Raw genomic sequence first — 25,759 nt, 5'->3', positions numbered from 1 at the left:
CAATAGGATAAAAACTACCTTTCTTAAAAATAAATCTGGAGTTCCCGGTGTGGCTCAATGGTTAACAAACCCGACTAGGAAGCATGAGGTTGTGGGTTTGATCCCTGGCCTTGCTCAGTGGGTTAAGGATCTGGCGCTTCCTTGAGCTGTGATGTAGGTCGCAGATGCAGCTCAGATCCCATGTTGCTGTGGCTGTGGTGTAGGCTGGCAGCTACAGTTCTGATTGAACCCCTACCTAGCCTGGGAACCTCCATGTACTGCAGGTATGGCCCTAAAAAGACAAAAATAAAATAAATAAAAATAAATAAATCTGATAGGACAAAGAAGGAATTAAGAAAAGGAAAAACTCCATTTGAAATGGCCAGAAATGGCAATTGTCAGAAGGTTTTTTTGGGCTTAATTTCTCCTCAGGTATCTGAAGGGAAAATGTATTAATTACCCTGACAGTTTCACAAATTCTCCTTAATTTTGTATTCGACCCCTAGCCTGGGAACTTCCATATGCCACAGATGCAGGCCTAAAAAGCAAAAAATACAATAAAATGAGATAAAGTAAAAATATATAGGAAAGTGATAGGCATTACTAGATACGGTTACAAATTTTATTTTTGGTGTGATAGTAAGTCTTCCAGAAATGCTTTCTGCCTTGGAGATAGAGAGCAGATTGCACAAGTGTGGAGTCACCTGACTTAAGCATATGACAGTATAGGGGAAAGTCCACATTTGGGTTTTGAATTAAAAAAAAAAAAAAAATTCAGGGTTAACTCTCCTAAAGAAAGTTTCCAATAAGAATGCCTTTAAAGAAGCAAAATTAGGGAGTTCCTATTGTGGCTCAGCAGAAACAAACCTGACTAGTATCCACAAGAATGTGGGTTCAATCCCTGGCCTTACTCACTGGGTTAAAGATCCAACATTGCCCTGAGCTGTGGTGGAGGTCAGTGGTATGGCTTGAATCTGGCATTGCTGTGGCTATGCCAGATCAGGCTGGCAACCACAGCTCTGATCTGACCCCTAGCCTGGGAACTTCCATATGCTGCAAAAAAAAGCAGCCCTAAAAAGCAAAAAAAAAAAAAAAAAAAAAGGAAGCAGCAGCAGCAAAGTTAAAAGTTACTTACAGTTATTTAATAATACTTGATTTCAGTTCTTCTAAGAATCTGAAGTTAATGTATCATTCAAAGCCATCTTAGAAAATGGCAGATACTTTAGAGTGGGATTTGTTACATGTCTAAAGCATTTTTATTTGTTTCTCACATAGATACATATATATATACACACACATATGCACAAAATATACACACATAGTTCTTTTCCTTACCAGTTTTACTAACTTAATTACAAAATTATATATATACACACACATACATGTGTTCTCTATTGTAAACTGCAGATTTTTTCATCTAGTTTTATTAAGATATAATTGACATAACACTGTTTAAAGTGTACAACATAATGATTTGATTCACATACATCATGAAATATGTATCACCAAAGTAAATTTAGCAAACATCCATCATCTCATATAATACAAAATTAAAGAAATAGAAAAAAATTTTTTTCCTTGCAATGTGAACTCTTAGGATTTATTCTCCTAACAACTGGTGATTTGATATTTCTATAAATTTTAAAGTAATCACCATGGTAAGTCTAGTTATGGTGTCACCATGCAAAGATATTACATACTTATTGACTGTGTTTCCCACACTGTGTATTTCACAGCCATTGACTCATTTTAATTTTGTAACTGAAAGTTCGTTGTCTTAATCTTCCTCACCTATCCACCTCATCGCTATCCTCTGCACCTCTGGCAACAGTCTGTTTTCTGTATCTTTGACTCTGGTTCTGTTCTGTTCATTGTTTTGTTTTTCAGATTTCACATATAAATGAATTCATACAGTATTTGTCTTTCTCTGTATGTTTTATATCTTGGCTATTGTGGATAATGCTGTACTGAACATAACGAGGTACATATATCTTTTTTAGATGTCAGAGTGGAATTACTGGATTGTATAGTAGTTCTATTTACAACTTCTTGAGGAATGTACAAATTCTTTTTGAAAATAGTTGGGATACGTGTAAATAAAAATTAACTGCAGAGTTCCTGCTGTGGCACAGAGGGTTAAGAATCTGGTGTTGCCACAACTGTGGCTCAGATTCAGTCCCTGGCCCGGGAACATCCATATTCTGCAGGTGTAGCCATTAAAACAAACAAAAAAACTTTAGTTTTGAGAGGCAACATGGGTAGGTAAGGAGGTTAAGGGTGTAAGTACTAGAGACAGACTGTCTGAATCAAATCCTGGCTTTGCTATTTCTTAGCAGTGTGACTTTGGGGGAAGTTTCTTTTATCTTTCTGTATTTCTGGGTTTTTTGGGGGTTTTTTTTGGTTTTTGGTTTTTTTTGAGCTTCAAAATAAGGATATTAAGGGTATATTTATCTCATTAAATGTTGTGAGATTAAATGAATAAGTAAAGTGATTAGGACAATAATGGATACATAGTAAGAGCTATATAAATATTTGCCATTGTTTTTTTGTTTTGTTTTGTTTTGTTTTTGGTCATTCTTGGGCCGCTCCCGAGGCATATGGAGGTTCCCAGGCTACAAGTCTAATCAGAGCTGTAGCCGCCGGCCTATGCCAGAACCACAGCAACGTGGGATCCAAGCCACGTCTGCAACCTACACCACAGCTCACGGCAATGCCGGATCCTTAACCCACTGAGCAAGGCCAGGGATGGAACCTGCAACCTCATGGTTCCTAGTCGGATTCGTTAACCACTGAGCCATGACGGGAACTCCGTATTTGTCATTGTTAATCAGTTACTGTGCTCTCTGCTCAGTTCATTAGGTTTATATAGTAATTTTATCACCTTGTTTAATTGTTTTAACACTTATCAAATGACTTTTTGAGTTGAACGGATAATATATGTACGAATATAGTAAAAATTATATATTCTGTGCTTATGTGTGTTTTCTCCCTCTCCATTCTTATTTCTTTTTTTCCATGTATTTTTTGCAAAGGTATCATCTCTTCATGTTATTCTGGACCTTACATTTTTCTCTTAACAGTGTTAGCTTGGAGGTCCTTCTTCATTGATGCAGTTAAACATGCCTCTTTCTTTTTAACAGTAGTCTAGTATTTGCTTATACTAATGTACCATGATCATCTTATGTAACATTTGTTGAGAGCTCACTCTTGTTTCAGGCAATTTTCTAAATATTTTGGTTGGATGAACTCATAGAAGGCTCACAGGAAACTTTTGAGATAGGTATTATTTTTATCCTCATTTAATAAATGAGGCAATTTAGGCATGGGGTGGTCAAATGCCCTACAATGTCATACAGTTTATAAGTAATAGGACTCTGGATTTGAACTCAGGGAGTATCTTTCCAGAGGTCTTTATCTTAATACCACTCAATATGTACAACCTCTCATACTACTACGAGTTGTTTAACTGTGTAATCCTTATATTAATGGACATTCCAATCTTTTGCTACAAATGAAATGATGCTATAATAGATATTTTATAAAATTTTAAAGTACATTTTTAAAAATGGAAGAGCCAGGTCAAAGGATATGTACATTTTGGATTTGGGTGGGTATGGCCTTATTATTCTCTAATTTAGGGATGCACTGAAGGCCAGGTTTGCCCTCAGTATTTTGCCACTGTCTGCCATTTAGGCTGAGTCTTGGGGAAGCTGAATAACTGAATGACCCTAACGTTTCTAGCATCCCTGAATCATGTGTGGTCTACTGTCATGAATTAGCATAGGTTACCATCATACCTAATCATTGTAACAGTGTTAGTATAGGAGCAAGATATGACAAATGTCATGACTTTTTGTTACTTTCAAATAACGGTAAGTATTCTAGATATAACTTGAAATGCTCTTTATGTGATTCATACATTGAAATTCTGTTGGAGTTCCCATTGTGGCTGAGTAGGTTAAGAACTTGACAGCATCCTTGAGGATTTGGGTTCAATCCCTAGCTTCGCTCAGTGGATTAAGGATCTGGCATTGCTGCCAGCTGTGGCATAGGTCACAGAGGCAGCTCAGATCTGGTGTTGCTGCAACTCTGGCTTAGACCTACAGCTGCAGCTCTGATTTGAGCCCTAGCCTGGGAATTTCTATATGTCGCAGATGCAGGCAGAAAGAAAGAAAGTAAATTCTGTTGAAGTTTGAATGTAAATTATTAAGAGTAAAATATTACAATTGTTAATCATTTTGAAAGTTGCTGGATAAGGAGAAGTGCCTATACACAAAGATAAACACTATTAAGCTTTATGGTTAACTATTTCTCCCTCACATTAGAGCAGATCCCAGCCTTGGTTTTGGAAAACAAACTGTTCTATGCCTCATGGCTCAAAAGTTCACTCAAGATAGGGCTAAGCTTTTCCTAAATCCTTGCTCAAGATACTGCCATTAAGCCCTGTTTTGAAACATAAATGAGTGAGTACTTTAGAGGCATATCTGACTAATATACTCCTGAGCTATTAAGAGGCAGTAGAAATTCCCAGGATTTGCTGAACTTGACTGGACAAGAGGATGCCACACAGCCTTATGAAGAGTCACACAAGTTCACTGTAAACAGATACAAGCCCATTTGGTTGTTTTCAACTATTCCCCCTATAATATTTCTAGGGTTAAATTTCTTTGATTAGCCTCCTAGGCCATGTAGTCTTGTATAAATCTTAGTTGACAAGTAAAAACACAAGTGATTTTATCTGTTTTTGTAGAATTATTTGGTGTTCTAGCATTCATAACATCAAAGAAAATAACCACTAAAACTATAAGATTTTTAATTTTTTGTTTTGATTTTTGTTTTTTAGGGCTGTACCAGCGGCATATGGAAGTTCCCAGGCTAGGGGTGGAATCAGAGCTGTAGCCATAGCAACTCAGGATCTGAGCTGTATCTGTAACCTACACCACAGCTCATGGCAACACCAGATCCCCGACCCACTGAGCAAAGCCAGGGATTGAACCCACATCCTTTTGAATACTAGGCAGATTTGTTTCTGCTGGTCAGATTTGTTTCTGCTTTATCATAATGGGAACTCCCTAACATTTTTAACTTTTAACAAACTTTTTTTTTCTTTTTTTTTTTTTTATCTTTTTAGGGCTGTACCCATAGCTTATGGAAATTCCCAGGCTAGGGGTAGAATCAGAGCTGTAGCCACTGGCCTGCGCCACAGCCACAGCAACGCAGTATCGCAGCTGGGTCTGCGACCTACACCATAGCTCACAGCAACACTGGATCCTTAATCCACTGAGCAAGGCCAGGGATCAAACCCTCAACCTTATGGTTCCTGGTCAGATTCGTTTCCGCTGAGCCGTTACGAGAACAACATTTGTATTCTTTATGCCAAAAGGTCATTCTGCGATGGTAATATTTGGCTTGAGCTTTGGCAGCAGGTAAATACTGATTTTTAAAACTTTGGCCATTGGGCATTAGGCCAAGATGTGTGTTCATTGTATTTCAAAGCGATTGTATCTGTTTCACTCATTAAGTGAGAATGCTTCTTTCCCACACACCTTTACCAGTACTGTCGCTGAGCAGTGTTTAGTAATTGCCTGCTATGTGTCAGGTGCTTTACTGTCTAATCGGGGTACTCATTGAACAAAGCAGACATGGCCCTTGTTTTCCTCACTCTTATAGTCTGGCAGTAGAGACAGACACTGAACAATTTTGTTAACAGATTTTTAATTACAGCAATGGCAAGTGCTGCAGAAGAGCAATATTGAAGACTGTGAGAGTATACCAGGGGGAACTGGAAGTTAATTCCTTAGCAAACTGTACTATTGAAAACCTCCATCTGTGATTGAGTCCTCCTCTCCCCACAGCCAATTTAGTTAAACAAACCCTGGTAGTTATTAATCATAGACTACTAGGCAAACCATTAGAAATGCAAATTTCTTGCCCTCTGAATTGAAGATGTCTGTGGACTTTTGCCTGAAGTTGTATCCTTAAATCCATGTCATGAAATGTTTTTCACCTGTAGTAAGCAGTGTTCTTTTCCTCTTTTGTCCTCAAATATGTCCTCAAAATATGCTTTATGTCATATTTTTGTTTCAGAGATTTTATGAATTCCTAAGTTGAGATGAACCTACTTAGGGTGATCATGCTTCCTTTTAAACATTGAGTTAATAAGCCTTTGCACAGTTTGTGAATCTTTTTTCCCCTCTATTTCATTGATGAAATAAATGACAGGACAGATCCATTTGAATGTGTATGCACGAATTTATGTCACAAGTTGGAGTAGCATTTTTACTGCAGCATTGTTGATGCCAACTCGTCTGTGTTCCTCATTCTCAAGTGGATTGCTTATATTTGGCCTGCTCAAGTTAATGCTTTCTTGGCAAAGCAATCAAGGAAATTGCTCATTAAGTAACATTCAAAAGAGTGATATGGTACTTATAGGCAGTTTTTAAGAGAAGTTTGCAAGTATTTTGAGCAATGGTTTGTTTGTTTAATAGTTGTAAAATTTCTTGGTTGACTACTTTTGCAGGGAATAATTGTCATGTGAGACTGCTGACATTTAAAAAAAATTAATTAAAGAAACTTCATAGGCAGTGTATCTGAGAAAACCTAATTCAAATGCCAAAGAGCCATTGCATGCTCAGAACCCGTGAAGGTTAGGGATCCTCTGAGAAGAGAATTTATTGACAGTCCTTGTCACCGTGAACTTGGACTTGTAAGCTGTTTAACCCAAGAAATTTCATTATTATTAAATACTTTTTTTTGAGGGAAAAGGAAGACTGTAGGATTTGAAATAAACTAATACTTCACTTTGTTATCATTATTGGATTTTAAAGGTATTTCTCGTTTTTCACTATTGTGTTCAAATAAACACATATCCTTAACCACATGTCAAATATATTTTCAGAAGTACAATTTACAGTTCAAAAAGTAGAACATTTTTGAAGGCCTTGTTGCATAAAGCCAAATTGCTTCCCATATTTCTTTTTTCTTTCTTTCTTTTTAGGGCCTTACCCTCGGCATATGGAAGTTCCCAGGCTAGGGGTCAAATTGGAGCTATAGCTGCTGGCCTATGCCACAGCAATGCTAGATGCAAGCCACATCTATGACCTGCACCACAGCTCACAGCAACGCCGGATCCTAAACCCACCAAGCAGGGCAAGGGATTGAACCCACATCCTCTTGGATACTAGTTGGGTTCATTTCCACTGAGCCACAACAGGAACTCCCCCGTATTTCTTACGAAATAGTAAACCTCATTGACCTTTCCTTGATGGTTGTAGGTCATTATAATGGCCATTAATCAATTCATAGAATCTTTCCTTGGGTGCTTTATATTTATTCTTAGAGGGCTGCTCTTTAATGATTTGTTGCTTTAAATCCACAGCAGTGTGAACTGTTAGATAATAATTTTTAATTGTGCATAAATTGAGTCAGTAAGACTATACAAAGTTCCCTTGCAGTATGCAGAAACGTTAAGACTGTCATTCTAACAGTTCAGAGATCTTGTTTTTCTCCTTCCTAGGTCTTTATTCCAAGGAAGGTTGGCAAGTGTGACCTCATATATAAACACTATTGTGCTGTATTTAGTTCTAATACCATTAAATACTGTATCATTTTTGCAACATGTTTTTTTTTTTTTTTCCACTTCATCTTCATAGCTGTGAAATTAGTATCCTGCAGTTTCTGGAGTGCTATAGTTTAAATTTGTTGGGTTTTCTTCTTCGTACATCAAATAAAGGGATATGTTATAATTGGTGAAATCTTAGATTAAATGGAGAGTGTAATTTAAGAATTGCTCTTGTGAGATAGCAGCTTAAGGGTATTCATATAGCTCCCTAGTTGGTTGCCTTACTTTAGCTTCATCTAGTCAGTTAGTTAAAGTGAAATAAAGTATACTAGCAAAATGTAAAAAATAAAAATAGCAAAAATTGGGAAACCGTGAAAAGTATAAATAACAAAAAATGGGAAACTGTAAAGAACATTATTAAACTATAGTATTTATTTAATAGAATATTACACAGTTTAAGATGATATTAACAATATGTAAAGTTGTATTTTAGTATTGCAATTATATAAAAAGTTGTGAGGAAATAATAACAAAGTTAATATTCAAGTGGTGAGACTTTTCTTTAGGTGTTTTTTAAAATTATAAGCATATTGCTTCTGAAAATAAATTTTAAGGAAAAGTATGTAGCAAATGCTTATTTTCTTTACTGTTTGTATCTTTTGGCTATCTTCTTGGCTATTTACATTCATGGTAAGTTAAGATAAAAACAGTGACTTGTCCTGTTTGTAACCTGAAATCAAGAAATATAAAAATTGACACGAAAGTCTTATGGGATACTTTGTTATGTTAGCTTCGCTGTAATTTTTATTTTTATTTTTATTTTTGTCTTTTTGCCATTTCTTGGGCCACTCCCACGACATATGGAGGTTCCCAGGCTAGGGGTCAAATTGGAGCTGTAGCCACCGGCCTACACCAGAGCCACAGCAAAGCGGGATCTGAGCCGCGTCAGCTATCTACACCAAAGCTCACGGCAACACCGGATCCTCAACCCACTGAGCGAGGCCAGGGATGGAACCCTGCAACCTCTTGGTTCCCAGTGGGATTCGTTAGCCACCGAACCACGATGGGAACTCCTTCACTGTAGTTTTTAACTCTAATAAGTTTTATCTTAGAAATAAGAAAAATAAGAGAAATTTCTTAGATACTGTTTTAAATAGCTTCATTATTCCAAATTTTATGGCAGTCTGTTGACTAGAAATTGTCCACTACTGTTTCCTGTTGCAAAATTGTATTGGGTCTGTTTTCATTAATATTCTTATTAGTTCAAAACATGCCCATTTACTTTGTAGTTAATTTTTTTTACTATTATAACCAGTTATTTATGTTTGTGTTATAAATCTAGTCATTAATAAAATACATCATTATACATTCTTTAAAAATCTTAGTTCTTTAGGAGGTGGATATTCTAGGAACAAACTGTTCTTGGTTGTACTGGTTCTTTAGTGTGTGACTGATCTTTATGTTATCTTTTTTCACCTTCCTTTTGCCTGCATATTGTCCTTTGCTATTCTAATGAAGGGTCAGTTATTAATGGAAAAGAGGCATCCCTGATTTTTTTTTTTTAAGGTGATAAACGTTAAAGCTGCTGGCTAAAATAAGGTCTCTTGGTTAAAACTGGACTAAATTTGGGCTTCTCCACTTTATCTCTAATCTTGAATGGACTGCTTAAGTCTCAAAACCTGTTTCCTAATCAAACAGTACCTGCATCACAGGACTGTTGTTAAGGTTTAAATGAGATATATATTTTTTAACCTAATACCTGGGGGTGTAATAGGTGCTTAACAAGTAGTAATTGACATTATCTATTTTTAGTATCAGAATATTTCATTGATTTACTGCTATGGAAGGTTTTATGCTATGTGGAGGGAAGGGAGTGAGAAAATGACAGATAAACTCCTTGAAGGCAGAGATACTTCAGTCTGTTCATACAACAGTTTTACCTTTGGTTATAGGCATGTAAGCTATTGTTAATACCTTAGAACTTATATACTGAATATAGTATTTTGTTATTCTGGTTAAAACTGTGGATTATCACACACAATATGGCCCAATTTTATTTATAAAAATTTGAAGTGAAAGGAATCTGTGATTGTTTATTTCCAGAAACGCTATCAAAATAGCTTATGGATAAGCTTGTCAACATAGCTTTTATTGTTGCCATAGACACATTTTTTTTTTTTGGCCCCACCCACAGCATGCAAAAGTCCCCAGGCCAGGGATAGAACCCTTGCCACAGCAGTGACAATGCTGGATTCTTAACTGCTAGGCTACCAGGAACTCGGTATCTTTACTATTTCTTTTATAGGAATGCCTGTATTTTGATAAATGAAGGGATGTATTGTGTGTGCCCTCAAAAAAATTTATTTTGGTTAGGAATAAATTTTTCCTGATTCTGTAGGTTCAGTTTGCCATCTGTGATTTTTCTGTACTTCTCTGTTCCGATTGTTACTTTTGTCTGTGCATTTCATTGTAGTCCATCTCAGTAATTTAAGTAATGACATTATCTTTGTCTTTATTTTTAATCTTTTGGTCTATCCATTTTTAAAAAATAGCACTATGAAATATGTATAACAGATAACAATTTTTATTCTTGAAACCCTCTTCTTTCTTATTATGTTGGTTAAGTTCAGTGGACCAGTAAAGGCAACAGGGACCCAAATGCTTTCAATCTTAAATTTTTTGTCATCCTTAGCAAGGTGGCCTGCCTGCTTTGATTTGCTTCTTTCAAGATCCCAAGATGGCTGTGTGTCCCATGCAGATGACTAGATCCCAAGTGAAAAAGTGTTTCTTATGGCCTGTATCTTTTTTTTTTTTTTTTTTTTTTGTCTTTTTGCTATTTCTTGGGCTGCTCCCTCGGCATATGGAGGTTCCCAGGCTAGGGGTCGAATCGGAGCTGTAGCCACTGGCCTACGCCAGAGCCACAGCAACGCAGGATCCAAGCCGCGTCTGCAACCTACACCACAGCTCACGGCAACGCCAGATCCTTAACCCACTGAGCAGGGCAGGGATCAAACCCGCAACCTCATGGTTCCTAGTCGGATTCGTTAACCACTGCGCCACGACGGGAACTCCGCCTGTATCTTTTAAAAGAGCAAAAAAAATCATTCCCAGAAGCTCACCAGCAGACTTTCCTTTACCTCTTTTATCGGTCAGAACATCATTACATGCTCATTTCTAATCAGACATTAGCAAGGGAACTGGAATTACCTTAATGAGTCTACCAAAATTTGAACCAATTTAGGGTTTTGCTAGCAAGATAAAAATAGAGAATTATGCTAGTCAGTAATCTACCATGTAAGCCTTTCTATTTGTGTTGCTAGGTAGGTAGATTAAATAAAACGAATTAAGAAAGTACTTCACAAAATGATTTAGGGAGTTCCATGGTGGCCTATTGGTAAAGGATCCAGTGTTGTCACTGTGTTGTTATGGGTTCATTCCCTGGCCCAGAAGTTTCTGTATGCTGTGCAGCCAAAAAATAAATTAAAAAAATTTAGTACTATAGTGTATAAATATAAGGTAATTTTATTAGCTAGAATCTACCTATTCTGTAACTTTTGTTATAATTATAACAACCATAAAAATAGTAAACAGATTCACGATGACTTTTCTAAGAAGGTAAGCTATATATGAAAATAAGTATTTGCTTGTGATCAACTAGATTCTTCACCTTAAAAAAAAAAATCTGCCATTTCCAAAATTAGTCTTAAATAAGTTGGAGAGAATGCATTTTTTCAAGTGTTGCATTAAAATAATCCTGAAGTATCACTGAAGTGACACAGTATCAATGAAGGCTTTTCTTTGTAAATAAATATTGTCTTGGAACTTTGGTATTTAGCTTTTACATAACACCTCACCCTTGCTCCCAAAAGTCATATCATTCAGGACTGGTAGTAAAGACGTTTCTGGAGTAATGAAATTGCTAGGTATGGTGCATTAACCAGTAGCAATTTGGAAAGGACCTGGTAAAACAGAAGGAGCAAAAGTGGGCCTCTGTTGTGATTTGCCACTGCAGTGTTCTGCAGGGTGTGGGGAAGAGGCTGATGACTCATTAGATCAGCTGGTTGCCTTATGCAAGCTATCGGAATTTTCTCCCTTCTACAGCAGGGCTGGTTTTGTTTTATAATCTTTTACAAATATGAGGTGGGAGGGGGGTTTACAATTTATGACTTTTAGAATCTTGGTTGTTAAGTGCATTTGCTTTTTCTCAAAATAGAAGTCCAACAACTAAGGCTTTTTTTTTTTTTTTTTTTTTTAGTATAATCATTGAGTTGATTTCTCTGAGTGCAGGTACATATATACCACATTGTTTTCATGAAAGTAACTTTTTAAAGTATCATACTTTTATTTTTTAAATGATCAAGAACAACAGTAATAGCTACATTTATATTAGAAAGTAGTTCTTAAATAGCATATAAATCAACTATACTCCAATAAAATTTTTTAACAATGAAAGTATGAGCAGCATATAAAACTTCATGTAGCATTAAATCATACCATGATAGTTTGACTCTCACGGAGATTTCGTGTAAGATTAACATTCATTATAATCTAACTTGCGATATAATTTTCTTATTGCAAGTTAAAATGTTTTGGGAAGTTGTTGTCTTAAAATTTTCAAAAGCCTGTGCTTTTTCACATAGAGACCTAAGCATCCAGTGGTGAAGCAGATTTTAGTGGGGTATTTATTTTCCTTGTTTTCATAAATAACAATGAAAAGTGGTTAATGGATACAAATTAGTATGCTGTATGACCACGCCTGTCAAACTTCTGTCTGCTTTGCCTTATTCAATTAAGTCATCATAGCATGTCTACCTAATATATCATTTTTTTTTATTTGTGGGGAGGAAGCACTTTCATATTTTTCTTTCTTTTTTTTTTACTTTTATATTGTTCTTGTAAAATAATATGGAGTTCCCGTTGTGGCATAGCAGAAGTGACTCCAACTAGGAACCATGAGGTTGTGGGTTTGATCCCTGGCCTTGCTCAGTAGGTTAAGGATCTGGCATTGCCATGAGCTGTGGCATAGGTCACAGATGTGGCTTGGATCCCACATTGCTGTGGCTGTGGTGTAGGCTGGCAGTTGTAGCTCTGATTGGACCCCTAGCCTGGAAATTTCCATATGCCGCAAGTGTGGCCAAGCAAAAAAAAAAAAAAAAAAAAAAAAAAATGTACAGGAGCATACAAAGAAATTTTCCTGCTTACTACTATAATGTCCTAATTGTCAAGATTCTAAGAAGTGGTGGGAGGGTATTTATTAAGTGTTTACTTGTTTTCTGCAACTGGGGTGCTCTGGTGAAAAAGCTTTAGAAGTTCACTAGGAACCCTTTTATTAGTGCTCTGGGACTTGCAGACTTTAATGTTCAAGAGAGCCTGTTACCTTGGACTGATCCTTGGAGGTTTCTTAAAATATTTACTGTTAAGCTGTTGGAACCTGAAACTTCTGGACCTAGGAAAATACATTTTCCAACTACATCAGCAAACAGCACTTTAGACTTCTTTTCCCATAGCTACTGGTGTTGGGCTCTATCTGAGGTTTATGTTGAAGGAGGAAGAGCAAGTTCCTTGTAGAAACTAAGGCTTTGGTTGTATGGGAACCTGAGCTCTATACTCATTGCTTGACTTAGCCTGAGAATTGCCCTATGGGCCCTGCTTTCTAAATCCACTTTAGTTTTGTTTTTCCCATTTTACAGAATAACTCATTACAAGATTATAAAACAGAAAATAGGCCAAAAATTGTAGTGGTTCAAGTGTGAGTTGAAGTTTCAGTTACCTGGGAAGTAATTATTCAGTTTCTTCATTGTTTAATTATTTGGGGTTCTCTGGAATCAGATGTAAAGGAGGAATCTGTTGTAGAAGATGTTTCTTAGGGATCAACACATTTGAAAGGAAGGGGACAGAAGCAGAGTTGGGCAAGGGAAGAAGTAGACCTGCAATGCAGGCCCCACATAGCCTCAGCCTACATACCCTTGGTGGGAAGATGTGGAGTGAGCGAGCACTTATTGCTTGTGACAGTATCCCACACTGGGCTGACAGGGATGTGTCTTTCCACCTCTGCTTTGCTTGGTCACCAGGTGCGGTTTGTTCTGTGAAGAGTGTTAATGTGGGCAAAGCAGTTCTGTACATCAGAGGCACACCCTGAAGGGCTGACAGCTATTGGCTGTCCATTGACCACATGCCCATGTCCTTCCTGCAGATGGAATCTGGGTGTTGCAGCTCTGTGTCTAATGTGGTAAAATATATGCCTTGAGGCAGAGACTCTTGTCCTCTGTACCACATAGGGCCATTTAGATACACACAATAAAAATCAGCCTAGTTAATTTCGAGGCAGAGTGCAGTGCTTAAAGAACATAAGCTTTGAGGGTTCCTGCTGTGGCACAGTAGGTTTAGGATCCCACATTATCTGCCTGGTGCCATAGGTTTGATCCCTGGCCCAGTACAGCGGGTTAAGAATGCAGTGTTGCTGCACCCTTGGCATAGGTCACAGCTGCATCTTGGATTTGATCCCTGGCCTGGGAACTTGCATATGCCATGGGTGCAGCCAAAAATAATGATAATAAAAATAGAAAAAGAGCATAGGCTTTGGAATCAGAACATCTTGGTTCATAATCCCACCTTTACTGTTTGCTGATTTTGTCATCTTGGGCAAAGTTACTTACATCTCTATTCTTTTAGTTTCCCCATTTGTAAAATGGAGATCATATTAGGATATGAGTTATTCAGTAATTATTCACTGAGTGCTTCTTTTCTTTGCCCAGGCACTGTTTTCTTCGCCCTCATGAAACTTGACATTCTAATAGTAAACAAGTAAATTAAAAAGAAAAAATAGGGAGTTACTGTCTTGGCTCAGCAGTAATGAATCCAGCTAGTATCCATAAGGACACAGGTTCGATCCTTGGCCTTGCTCAGTGGGTTAAGGATCTGGTGTTCCATGAGCTGTGGTTTAGGTCACAGATGCGGCTCAGATGTGGTGTTGCTGTGGGTGTGGTGTAGGCCAGCAGCTACAGCTCTGGTTTGACCCCTAGCCTGGGAACTTCCATATGCAGCAGGTATGGCCATAAAAGAGAGAGAGAGAAAGAAAGACAGGAAGGAAGGAAGAAAAGAAAAAGAAAAAATATATTCTTTCAGGTAGTTTTAAGTGTTAATGAAGAAAATTAAGAGAATTGAGGATTACAGTGGGAAGAGGGGAGCTATTCCATGGGAGTGAGGAAAAAACATTCTAGCCAGAGGCACGACAAGTGTAAAGGTCTGAGTTAACGGAGCAGAGATTAAAACTTAACATATTAAAACATCCAAAGTGGACAGAAGTGCTTGGAATTCCCGCCATCCTTCCAGCTTTATACTTACTGACTATATTCCCCACATTGTACATTTCATGTCTGTGACTCATTCATCTTGCAACTGGAAATCTGTACTTCCTAATCTCACATTTCTTTCCTACCCCCATACCTCTTCCCACTGGTAACCACCTCTTTGTTCTCTATGACTCAGTTTGTGTTTTGTTATTCCTTCATTTTTTTTTTTTTTTGTTATTTTTAGGTTCCACCTATAAGTGAAATCACAGTATTTGTCTTTTTCTAATTTATTTCACTAGGCATAATACCCTCCCGGTCCATCCATGTTGAAAATGGCAAGGTTTTGTATTTTCATGGCTGAGTAATACTCCATCATGTGTATATGTACCACATCTTCTTTACCCATTCACCTATTGATGGGTGCTTAGGTTGCTTCCATATCTTGGCTATTGTAAACATTGACTTTTAAAAAGTAGAATCACCTTGTTTGGTATATGAATATTGTTTTTTTAAAAAAGAGTATTAATGGAGATGAATGCAAATTTGTGGATTTTGTGAAAAACACATCTAAATAAATTTATAAAATTGTCACTTAGGCTCTTGATTTTTCCATTAGTTTGAGGTCACTGTTCCTAATACTTGCTGTCTGGGCATAAGTTAAACAATGTACGCCTAAAAATAAAGTTTAAAACTATAGAATCATGAGTTTCCCTGGCTAACATTATCTAGCTCAGTGATAAATCCACAAGGCAGCTGAATCATGAACATTTGATTTCCACTAATTATTGCTCATCTCCTTGGAGGCTCTCACTGTTATTTTAAAGGAAAGATATGTGTATGTCTTTTTTCAAAAATGAGAACATATATCTGGAATCTAATATACAGCACAAATGAATCTTTCCACAGGAAAAAACTCATGGACTTGGATAACAGGTTTGTGGTTGCCAAGGAGGAGGGGGAGGGAGTGGGACGGACTGGGAATCTGGAGTTAATAGATGCAAACTATTGCCTTGGGAATGGATAAGCAATGAGATCCTGCTGTGTAGCACGGGGATCTATATCTTGTCCCTTATGATGGAGCACGATAATGTGAGAAGAAAAGAATATATATGTATGTGTGACTGGATCACCTGGCTATACAGTAGAAAATTGACAGAACACTGTAAACCAGCTATAATGGAAAAAATAAAAATCATTTTTTAAAAATTCCAAAATCAAGTTTGAGCTTAGCATTATTATTCTGCCAAGTCTCCATTAGATGCTTCTGTTTGGGCTCTTTTAAGTCAGCCTGAACTATGCCTATGAGAGCCATTAGTTACCCTATTGTAACTATGTTTGTCTTTTTACCTTTGTCTTTTTATTTCCCTGGACCTTCTAGAAGCTCCTTGAGGGAGAAATTGTATATTTTCACTCTGTTGATATAGCACATGGCATATCATCAGCGCTTAAAGTAAAATCTATTTAGTTTTAGAAAATAAGGTTATAGAGTACCCTGGTGGCTCAGCAGGTTAAGGATCCAGCTTTGTTACTGATGTGACTTGAGTCATAGCTGTAGTATGGGTTCGATTTCTGGCCCTGGAAATTCCATTGGCTGCTGGTGCAGCCAAAACAAAAAGAAAGTTATGGTGAAATATACATAATAGCTAAGAAAAAAACCTAGCCAAGTGACTAGATTTGGTTCAAATAACAAGATAAGAATATATTAGGTACTTTTTATTAGGCAATATTAGCTCATACTAACAGGATAAAGTTAGTAGTTATCAGCGTTACTTTTCTGTTATGCTCACTGTTAGGTGCTTCACAACAGCCGCAGTAGACTTTACTGATATGAAATGAGTCTCAAAAGGTTGAAGGAATTTGATTTGCTCAAGGGCACAATTTAAAATTTCCAAACTCAATTTGTCTGACTTGGTCTCTGTTTCTCAATAAAAAGAAGCAACCAGCACAGATGAAGTACAGAACTTCAGTACTCAATGACATTTAGAATGCAGTTTTTAATTCTGCTTGCTCCGTTTTAAAAGAAACATTGACTCATGAAATACTTCAAGAACAGGATAGCTCCAGGGGAGAAAGATATAAAAATGATTGTCCTTTGAGAGACAGTTGAAGACATTACAGAGTTTCTTTGGAGAGGGAGTTTATTCTGTGTGGCTCCTGTAGTTAGAAGCAACAGGACCAAAAAGTAGAACTTACGGAGAAGTAGATTTAGGTTGGATACAAAACAACTCTCTAAGAGCAGATTTTTAACAATAGAGTGGCTTTTTCATAATTGAAGCCCTGTTTAGTCAGTATGATGGATGAAATTTTTGTAAGCATTTTGCATTTCACAAGGACCATTTTGGACAAACTATAATTTAATCATAACCCCAGGGTAGGTGGTAGTCATGTGTTTCAAATGAAGATGTTAAGATACTTTTATTTTTATTTAATTTGCCCAAGATCTCCTTCAGCATGTCACTGATAAGATCAGGATATTTCCTAAGTCGGCTGACTCAAGATTTCATGCTATTTCCATCTTAATCCGCAGATGACCATGCATCATGTGTGCTTTGTAGGAAATACCCGTGCTTAGGGAAGAAGTTAGACTGTGTGGTTTTCTTCTGATTTTGAAAATCTTTGGTTTTCTGAAGATTAAAATTTGACTTCCTTTTTTTAGTAAACAAGCAAAGGAGGTCACATTTCTTTGCCCAACCCATTTATCTTTAAACTTTTGGGTTTTCTCCCCCTAAGGAGAGTTCTAGAAAAGGAGTTTCTAGAAAAACTTGTTCCTTCCTTTTCTGTTCTAATCTTTTGTAGTCCTGTTCCTGATTACTCATAGTCCCTTCTACAGCATCTTTAGGAGGCCAGAAAATCCTAGTAAACCAATATCCCCTTTTTTTTTAACTTCCTCCCTCAACTGCCCTGCTTTAATCACTAATTCTTCCCTCAGTCCTGTCCACCGTTCCACCGTTCCGCTTCTGACTGCACTAAATGTATTAAACCAGAATTCCACTGTTAGTGACTTCATTGCTACACTCCCCTTCCGAATCTTTAATACCTTGGTTAATGGCTTACAAATTGTGTTCCATGGAGTGTATGGCTCTGTAGTGATCTTTCAGTGTCTCCAGAAAGGCTGAAAAACACTACTCAACCTTGCCTGAATAAATCTCCAAGGCTCAGGGTTTGGTTTTCCTCTCTTTCTGTATTCTTTCTATCTGGACCCAACTCAGTCAGCCTCAAAACTTACTTTCTAGTTACCTGTTTCCCCAGATCATCCCTAAGTTTAACAAATTGCCTTTTCCTTGGAAGGAGCTCAATAAATATTTAATAAATGGCATTCTCTTTGTTAGTGAGTTAAGTTGTATGGACTCCTGCTCAAGCCCTAGCCTGGCTAAGAGGCTGTCTGCCTTGGCGGGGAAGGTTCTTTTCCCCTCCAGGCTCGTGCAGCCAAAAAATGAAACCAAAGCTGAGACTGAAGCAGCATAAACTTTGTTCAGTGGCCAGAGAATGGAGAAGTGGGAACTTAGTTCACAAATCAAGTTCTTGCCTTAATGGCTAGATGGATTTGCTTTTAAGGAAGAAAGACGATGGAGGGAGGAGTGAGAATGAGAGATAAGGATACATATGCATTTGTTTTCTGGGCATGAGTAAGGGTTTTCCTGGAAATGGGGTGCCAACCACTTTTCTGTCCTTTTTTGGTCAGTGACTTCCAGTCATGTATTAAGTTTCATTTAGTAAGCTAATATTAGTAAAATCAGTGTAGAAAGAGATCCAGGGTCTTTTGGAAGTCAGATTCATTGCCATCTTGGTTTCAGCTGGTTCTATCCAGCTTTTGTTTTTCTCTTCCTTTCGTTTCCTTTCTTTATGTCCAGACCTTGTGACTTAAAAGATAATGTTAGTTCCTCTTCAGGGGAAGGGTTGGTAAGTTTTGAGCAAGAGTCCGATGGCAACTCTGGCGACACATTGACATTCAACCCATGCCTTTCAGCTTACCATGCCTGCATCCCCTCCCCTACTTTGGTAGATTAATTAAACATCATTCTCCTAACAGTTCTTCCTCAAGCTTTTATTTCCTATTGTTTGTAGGATAAAGTCATTTCAAGACCCACAAATTAGTCTCTCCACCTTTACATTATTATTTCTCACTCTTGCGTTAGCATAAATCTTTTATTCCAGTCAGGCTAGTCTGTTAACTGTTCCTGAAATTTTCCCATTTTCCATTCTTGTCATTTCCCCACCTGGGATGCTTTTGCCGTCCTTCTTAGTTTATGCTCACTCTACCTGACCTTTAAGATGTCTTCCTTGAACATCCTAATCTTTGAACTTAAATATTATTTAATGTTTTATTGCGTATTGATTCGTGACCCTTACTTTATGGTTATTTGGACATACTGTTTAGCTTTTCTATGCACATATACTTATTTATCTCCTTTATTAAATACCAGTAGTTATTAAGCTATACCATAAGTTACAAAGAAACTTTCTACTGTGGTATTTGTGACCAGTTTTCTATTTGGACTTGGACTTGTTCTTTGGGTTTTTCAGATTGCACCTCTATACTTTATAGTACTTTATAGAGAAGTTGAACCAAATTCCTTAAACTGTTCTGTGTTGTGCTTTTTTAAAAAAGGAAGGAAAAAAGAAAAGGGGAAAATGATCCCAGGAATATTTTGTATACATTTAAAAATTTAATGTAAGGTAATTTGTTAGATGGTTAAAAAAATAATAAAAGCAGGGAAGGAGGGAAGTATGTTGTGATTTTAAGTAGATGGGCAGATAGGCAGAGAAACCTTGGGGGTGGGGGTGGGGGAGGTTGACTAAAGACCTGAAGGAGGTATAGGAGCTGACATCTGGGAGAAGAGTATTCTGATAGAAGGAACAACATGTACAAAGTTTAGAGAAATGGCAGAGTTCAGTGTTTATGCAGCGTGACTAAAAGGAAGAGTAGTTAGATGAGGTCAGAGAGATAATCAGCTAGAGTAGCTAGATCAGCTACTGGAAAGACTTTACATAGTTTGTTATACTCCTTGGAATTTTCTATGGAGTACCTTGTGTTAAGATATATAATTCTGGGGTTCCTGTCTTCGTGGCACAGTGGAAATGAATCCGACTAGGAACTATGAGGTTGCAGGTTTGGTCCCTGGCCTCGATCAGTGGGTTAAGGATCCGGCATTGCCATGAGCTGTGGTATAGGTCGCAGACACGGCTTGGATCTTGCATTGCTGTGGCTGTGGCGTAAACTGGTGGTTACAGCTCCGATTAGACCCCTAGCCTGGGAACCTCCATATGCCACAGGTGCAGCCCTAAAAAGACAAATATATATATATATATATGACAAATATATATATATGAAATTCTGAATTTTAATAACTGTGGGCCATCCAGGAATGAAGTACTTTACCCAAATCTTAAGAATTTTGTTATATTTTACTTGACAGAAGTAGTGGTAACTCAAGAATACACCAAAGTGCAGCACCTATATTGGTTCTTTTGCTTTAAGACTTGTACTTATAACTTAATTTTTTTTTCTATAGGTAAATTAACATGATGGATTTCTCCAAGCTACCCAAAATACTTGATGAAGATAAAGAAAGCACATTTGGTTATGTGCATGGGGTGTCAGGACCTGGTAAGTAATACATAATAATCTCAATAGTAAAAATTCCTAACGTCAGTTAATGTCTGTTCAAGGTGTTTTAGGCAGAAATGCAGAAGTTTCTATTCCCCTACATAAGTTCTGCCTATCCTTAAAAGATTTCATAGCTGCTGTAAGACTGAGATAATATGGAAATCATAAGGGCTCCTGTAACATTTATTATCTAAATTTGGTTATTGCTTTGCTACTGATTTGTAATATTTATTATGTAAATGTATATTGGTGTTATGTCTTAATTTTTTTTTTGTTAAATCAGTTTAAAAAGCTGTAAAATTTACAGGTTTTAGTATGTGATACCTAAATATCTGTTAAAAATTTACAGGTTTTAGTATGTGATACCTAAATATCTGTTAATGTGGTTTGAATTTTAATAATTGCTTTCAGAGCATTTCTCAGAAATATCAACCTTGGCTCTTTGCATGTATAAATCCTTCCGAATGGTTCTTTCAGATATCACGTAACTAGCTACTTGTGGGAAAATAGTCTTAGGATATGATAATGAGAATGGAAAGCAGTTTATGTTTGCTTTGCCTATATGTGGAGTACTGCATTTTATTTTTTTATTAATTTTCTTTTTTTAATACTCAAATAAATTTATCACATCTCTAGTTGTATAATGATCATAACAATCTAATTTCACAGGATTTCCATCCCACAGCCCAAGCACATATCCCCAACCCCCAAACTGTCTCCTCCAGAGACCATAAGTGTTTCAATGTCTGTGAGTCAGCATCTGTTCTGCAAAGAAGTTCATTGTGTCCTTTTTTCAGATTCCACTTGTCAGTGAAGGCATTTGATGTTGGTGTCTCATTGTATGGCTGACTTCACTTAGCATGATAATTTCTAGGTCCATCCATGTTGCTAAAAATGCCGGTATTTCATTCTTTTTAATGGCTGAGTAATATTCCATTGTGTATATGTACCACATCTTCTTGATCCACTCCTCCATCGATGGACATGTAGGTTGTTTCCATGTTTTGGCTATTGTAAATAGTGCTGCAATGAACATCGGAGTACATGTGTCTTTGCAAGTTGTGGTTTTCTCTGGATAGATGCCCAGGAGTGGGATTGCTGGATCAAATTGTAATCCTATTCTTAGTCTTCTGAGACATCTCCATACTGTTTTTCCACAGTGGTTGCACCAATTTACAATCCCACCAACAGTGTACTAGGGTTCCTTTTTCTCCACACCCTCTCCAGACTTTTTGATGATGGCCATTCTGGCTGGTGTAAGGTGGTACCTCAGAGTGGTTTTGATTTGCACTTCTCTAATAATGAGTGATGTTGAACATCTTTTCATGTGTTTTTTGGCCATCCGTATGTCTTCTTTGGAGAACTGTCTGTTTAGATCTTCTGCCCACTTTTTGATGGGGTTGTCTGTTTTTTTGGTATGGAGCTGCAGAAGGTGTTGGAGTACTGCATTTTAAATAATGATTCTCAGAGTTCCTGCTGTGGTACAACAGTATCAACAGCATTTCTGCAGGGCTGGGACACAGGTTCAATCCCTGGTCAGCATAGTAGGTTAAGTATCCGGCGTTGCCGCAGCTGCGGCTTAGGTCCCCATATGCCACAGAGTGACCAAAAAAGGAAAAAATAATAATCATAATAACAATGATTCTTGTTCTGGTATTCATTTTGTTATTCAATACTTCCACTGCAAAATGTGATTCACAGTTTCCTGGGTAAAACCTGCTCATTGATTTGTAATCCTCAGAGGCATGGAAATTCATTTTTCCTTATGTCTTTTTTATAGACCTCATGTTAGTCTTATTCTTGTTCAAATCATAGTGGAGGTGATGACCCTTTTTTGTTAGTGCAAATGAAGACTGTCAGTCACCATGCTTCTTGTTTCTCCTTAAGAACCTTCTACTGCTTAGAACTTGGTGTTTGAGCTTGAACTTATTGGTAAATAGTATATTTTGCTGCTTTCAATCTCTTTGGCCATTTCAGAGAAGCAGTTTTCCCCCTTGATGATCGTAAGGTCTTTAGGAGAGATCATAAGGGCTACTACACACAACAACATTTAGGGAAGTGCCAAAAGAACACTATCAAAGAGTTTAGGTAAAAATAGTTTTCTGAAACTTGTAGTAAACTGCTCCTGGAACCTATTTATTTATTTACTTGTTTACCTTTATTTATTTATTTATTTTTGTGTTTCTTTAATTTTTTTAGAGTTGAGATACAGTTGATTTACAATATTGTATTAGTTTCAGATAATATAGCAACATGATGCAGTTTTATATATATATGTTCTTTTCAGACTCTTTTCCCATATAGGTTATTACAAAATATTATGTATATTTCCCTGAGATATACAGTAGGCCTTTATTAGTTATACTTTTATGCATAGTAGTTGTGTGTATGTTCCTCCCAAACTCTTAATTTATCCTTCCCTCCCTCCCAGAACCTGTTTATAACTCTTAAGTACTTAATGAAATAGGGAAATAGCACACTTTTTTTTATGAAATAGGATTTAAAACTTTAGTTATTTCTGGCATTTTGGTGCATCTTAATTTTTCTTATATGTAGATACAGCGGTAAATATTTATAAAATGAATAGATTTTCATTGTCTTAATGTAAGGTGATTAAATATTAAAAATTAAATATTTAGAAGGTTAAATATTAAATTAGATTTATTCCACTGAGGCCTGCACAGATCCCAACCTGTCCTTGGTTTGGAGTTGCTATCTGCCTCATAAACCAGAGTAGAGGTTTTGTCTTCTGGGAAGACAAACATTGCCTTCTCCTGAAAATGCCTCTTACATGGTTGGCCTTGGCATCTTTTTACGAATAAGAGGGCAAGAATTGGGGCCTCATGAGTTTGGGTTTTCAGTTGAGGTAGAGAGAGAAGACAATGGTTATAACCAAAAAGTCCAGAGTGGGGTGTTGTTACCTCCAGACTTTGTCACTGTTTTAACTCAGCCTGGGTTTCATGACAATCATAGAAGTGGATTCCTTAATAATACAATTTCAAAAAAAAATAGACTTATTCCTACACATATCTGAAAATGTGCAACAACATCATCCAAAATAATAAGTGCAAATTCTAGTTCATTATTTGTAAGTAACAGGGATTCATTGGTGGTTTTGGGGTTTTTTGGGGGGGTTTTTTTTTGGATTTTGTTTTTTAGCTGCGCCCATGGCATAGAAGTTCCTGAGCCAGGGATTGAACCCAAACCACAGCAGTGACAACACCAAATCCTTAACCCATTGTGCCACAGAACTCTTAGGGATTTTTAAATAAGATATCACCCAGTGGTGGCGGCTAATTATAAATATCCTATGGGCTATGAAAAAAATTTTGTAGATCCAAAAAAAAAAAGCTCCAAAATGGAGTTCCCTGGTGGCCTAGCAGATTTAGGATCCAGCATTGCTGCTACTGTGGCTCGGGTTGCTGTTGCAGTGCTAGTTCAGTCCCTGGCTTGGGAATTTTTGCATGCTGTGGATGCAGCCAAAAAAAACCTGTAGATGTAAATGTGAATTTTTCTAGGTAGAGGTCTCAACAGTTTATCAAAAGTTTAAAGTTGTTTTTTTTATTGTTCTGAAACCCATCATTCCATGTATTATAGCAACTTAGGTTTATCAAATCTTACCTCAGTGCTGCTAGTAGATAAGAGTTTGTCATATGGATCTTCAAAATGAAAATAGTTTTCATGTGTATTATAGAAATAATAGTCTTTTAAAAACAATTTTTATTGAAGGATAGTTGATTTACAATGTTGTGTTAATTTCTGCTCTGCAGCAAAGTGACTCAGTTATACACCTATATACATTCTCTTTCATATTCTTTTCCATTATGGTTTATCCCAGGATATTGAATATAGTTCCCTGTGCTATACAGTAGGACCTTGCTGTTTATCCATTCTATATGTCATAATTTGCTTTTACTAACCCCAAGCTCCCAGTGCATCCCTCCTCCATCCCCCCTCCATCCCCACACCCCCTTGGCAAATACAAGTCTGTTCTCTATGTCTGTGAGATCTGTATCTGTTTTGTAGATAGGTTCATTTCTGCCATATTTTTAGATTCCACATGTAAGTGATATCATATAGTATTTGTCTTTGTCTTTCTGACTCACTTCACTTAGTATGATAATCTTTAGTTGCATCCTATAAATAAATAATATTTGGCCTAACAAATTTCGTTCTTTTTACCCTGATGATATCATGTGCTTAAAAATGTATCTTTTGGAGTTCCCGTCGTGGCGCAGTGGTTAACGAATCTGACTAGGAACCATGAGGTTGTGGGTTCGATCCCTGGCCTTGCTCAGTGGGTTAACGATCCGGCGATCCGGCGTTGCCGTGAGCTGTGGTGTAGGTTGCAGACGCGCCTCGGATCCCGCGTTGCTGTGGCTCTGGCGTAGGTCGGTGGCTACAGCTCCGATTGGACCCCTAGCCTGGGAACCTCCATATGCCGCAGGAGCGGCCCAAGAAAAGACAAAAAAAAAAAAAAAAAAAAAAAAAAAAGCCCTTTTTTTTTTTGGCCACTCTGTGGCATATGGAATTCCTGGTCCAGGGATCAGATCCAAGCTGCAGTTGCAGCCTATGCTGCAGCTGAGGCAATGCCAGATCCTTTAACCCACTGAACTGGGCTGGGGAGTGAACCTGTGTCCTGGCACTACAGAAATGCTGCCGATCCTATTGCACTACAGGGGGATCTCCAAAAATGTATCTTTTTGATTAACAAAACAAATATACAGAATGGGAGAACATATTTGTAGACGATGTGACTGACAAGAGGTTAATATCCAAAATATACAGACAACTTGTACAACTCAGTAATGAAAAAATAAAGAACCGAATAAAAAAATAGAAGACCTAAACAGACATATTATCAAAGAAGACATACAGATGGCCAACAGGCACATGAAAAGATGTTTGACATCACTAATAATTAGAGAAGTGCCCCCAGTGAGGGCAATCACAGCAATCAGAATGGTTGTCGTCAAAAGTCTACAGATAATAAATGCTGAAGAGGATGTGGAGAAAAGGGAACCCTGCTATACTGTTGGTGGGAATGTAAATTGATGTACTGTGGAAAACAATATGGAAGTTCCTTAAAAAACTAAAAACAGATCTACCATATCATTCGGCCATTCCACTCCTGGGCATATATCTGGAAAAAATGAAAACTCTATTTTGAAAAGATGATTGATTTAAGATGTGTGTGTATATATTAGAATATTACATAAATGAATGAAGTACTGCCATTTGGAGCAACTTGAATGGACCTAGAGAATATTATATTTAGTGAAGTAAATCAGACAGAAAAGGCACATATGATATCATTTC

At 37.2% G+C, this 25,759-nt stretch overlaps 2 protein-coding genes across 2 annotated transcripts in view; one reads left to right on the top strand and one right to left on the bottom strand.

Annotated features, from left to right (window-relative positions):
• NAA50 (N-alpha-acetyltransferase 50, NatE catalytic subunit) overlaps window positions 1-25,759 on the bottom strand; it is a 574,571-nt gene that overhangs the window by 31,878 nt on the left and 516,934 nt on the right. The gene's annotated exons all lie outside the window — the stretch shown is intronic.
• ATP6V1A (ATPase H+ transporting V1 subunit A) overlaps window positions 20,344-25,759 on the top strand; it is a gene marked incomplete at its 5' end in the record, with an annotated part of 36,600 nt that continues 31,184 nt past the window's right edge. Inside the window, 1 exon segment of the mRNA NM_001004042.1 lies at window positions 20,344-20,440. Within this exon segment, the coding sequence (NP_001004042.1) occupies window positions 20,356-20,440 (85 nt within the window).

Source organism: Sus scrofa, chromosome 13, assembly GCF_054392235.1.
Source record: "Sus scrofa isolate SSC_HxYL_T2T_F1_AM1 chromosome 13, Sscrofa_HxYL_maternal_Yorkshire_Landrace_v2.0, whole genome shotgun sequence".
NCBI lineage: Eukaryota > Metazoa > Chordata > Mammalia > Artiodactyla > Suidae > Sus > Sus scrofa.
Note: the sequence above shows the minus strand (reverse complement) of the source record. Positions and strands in the feature narration are given on the sequence as shown.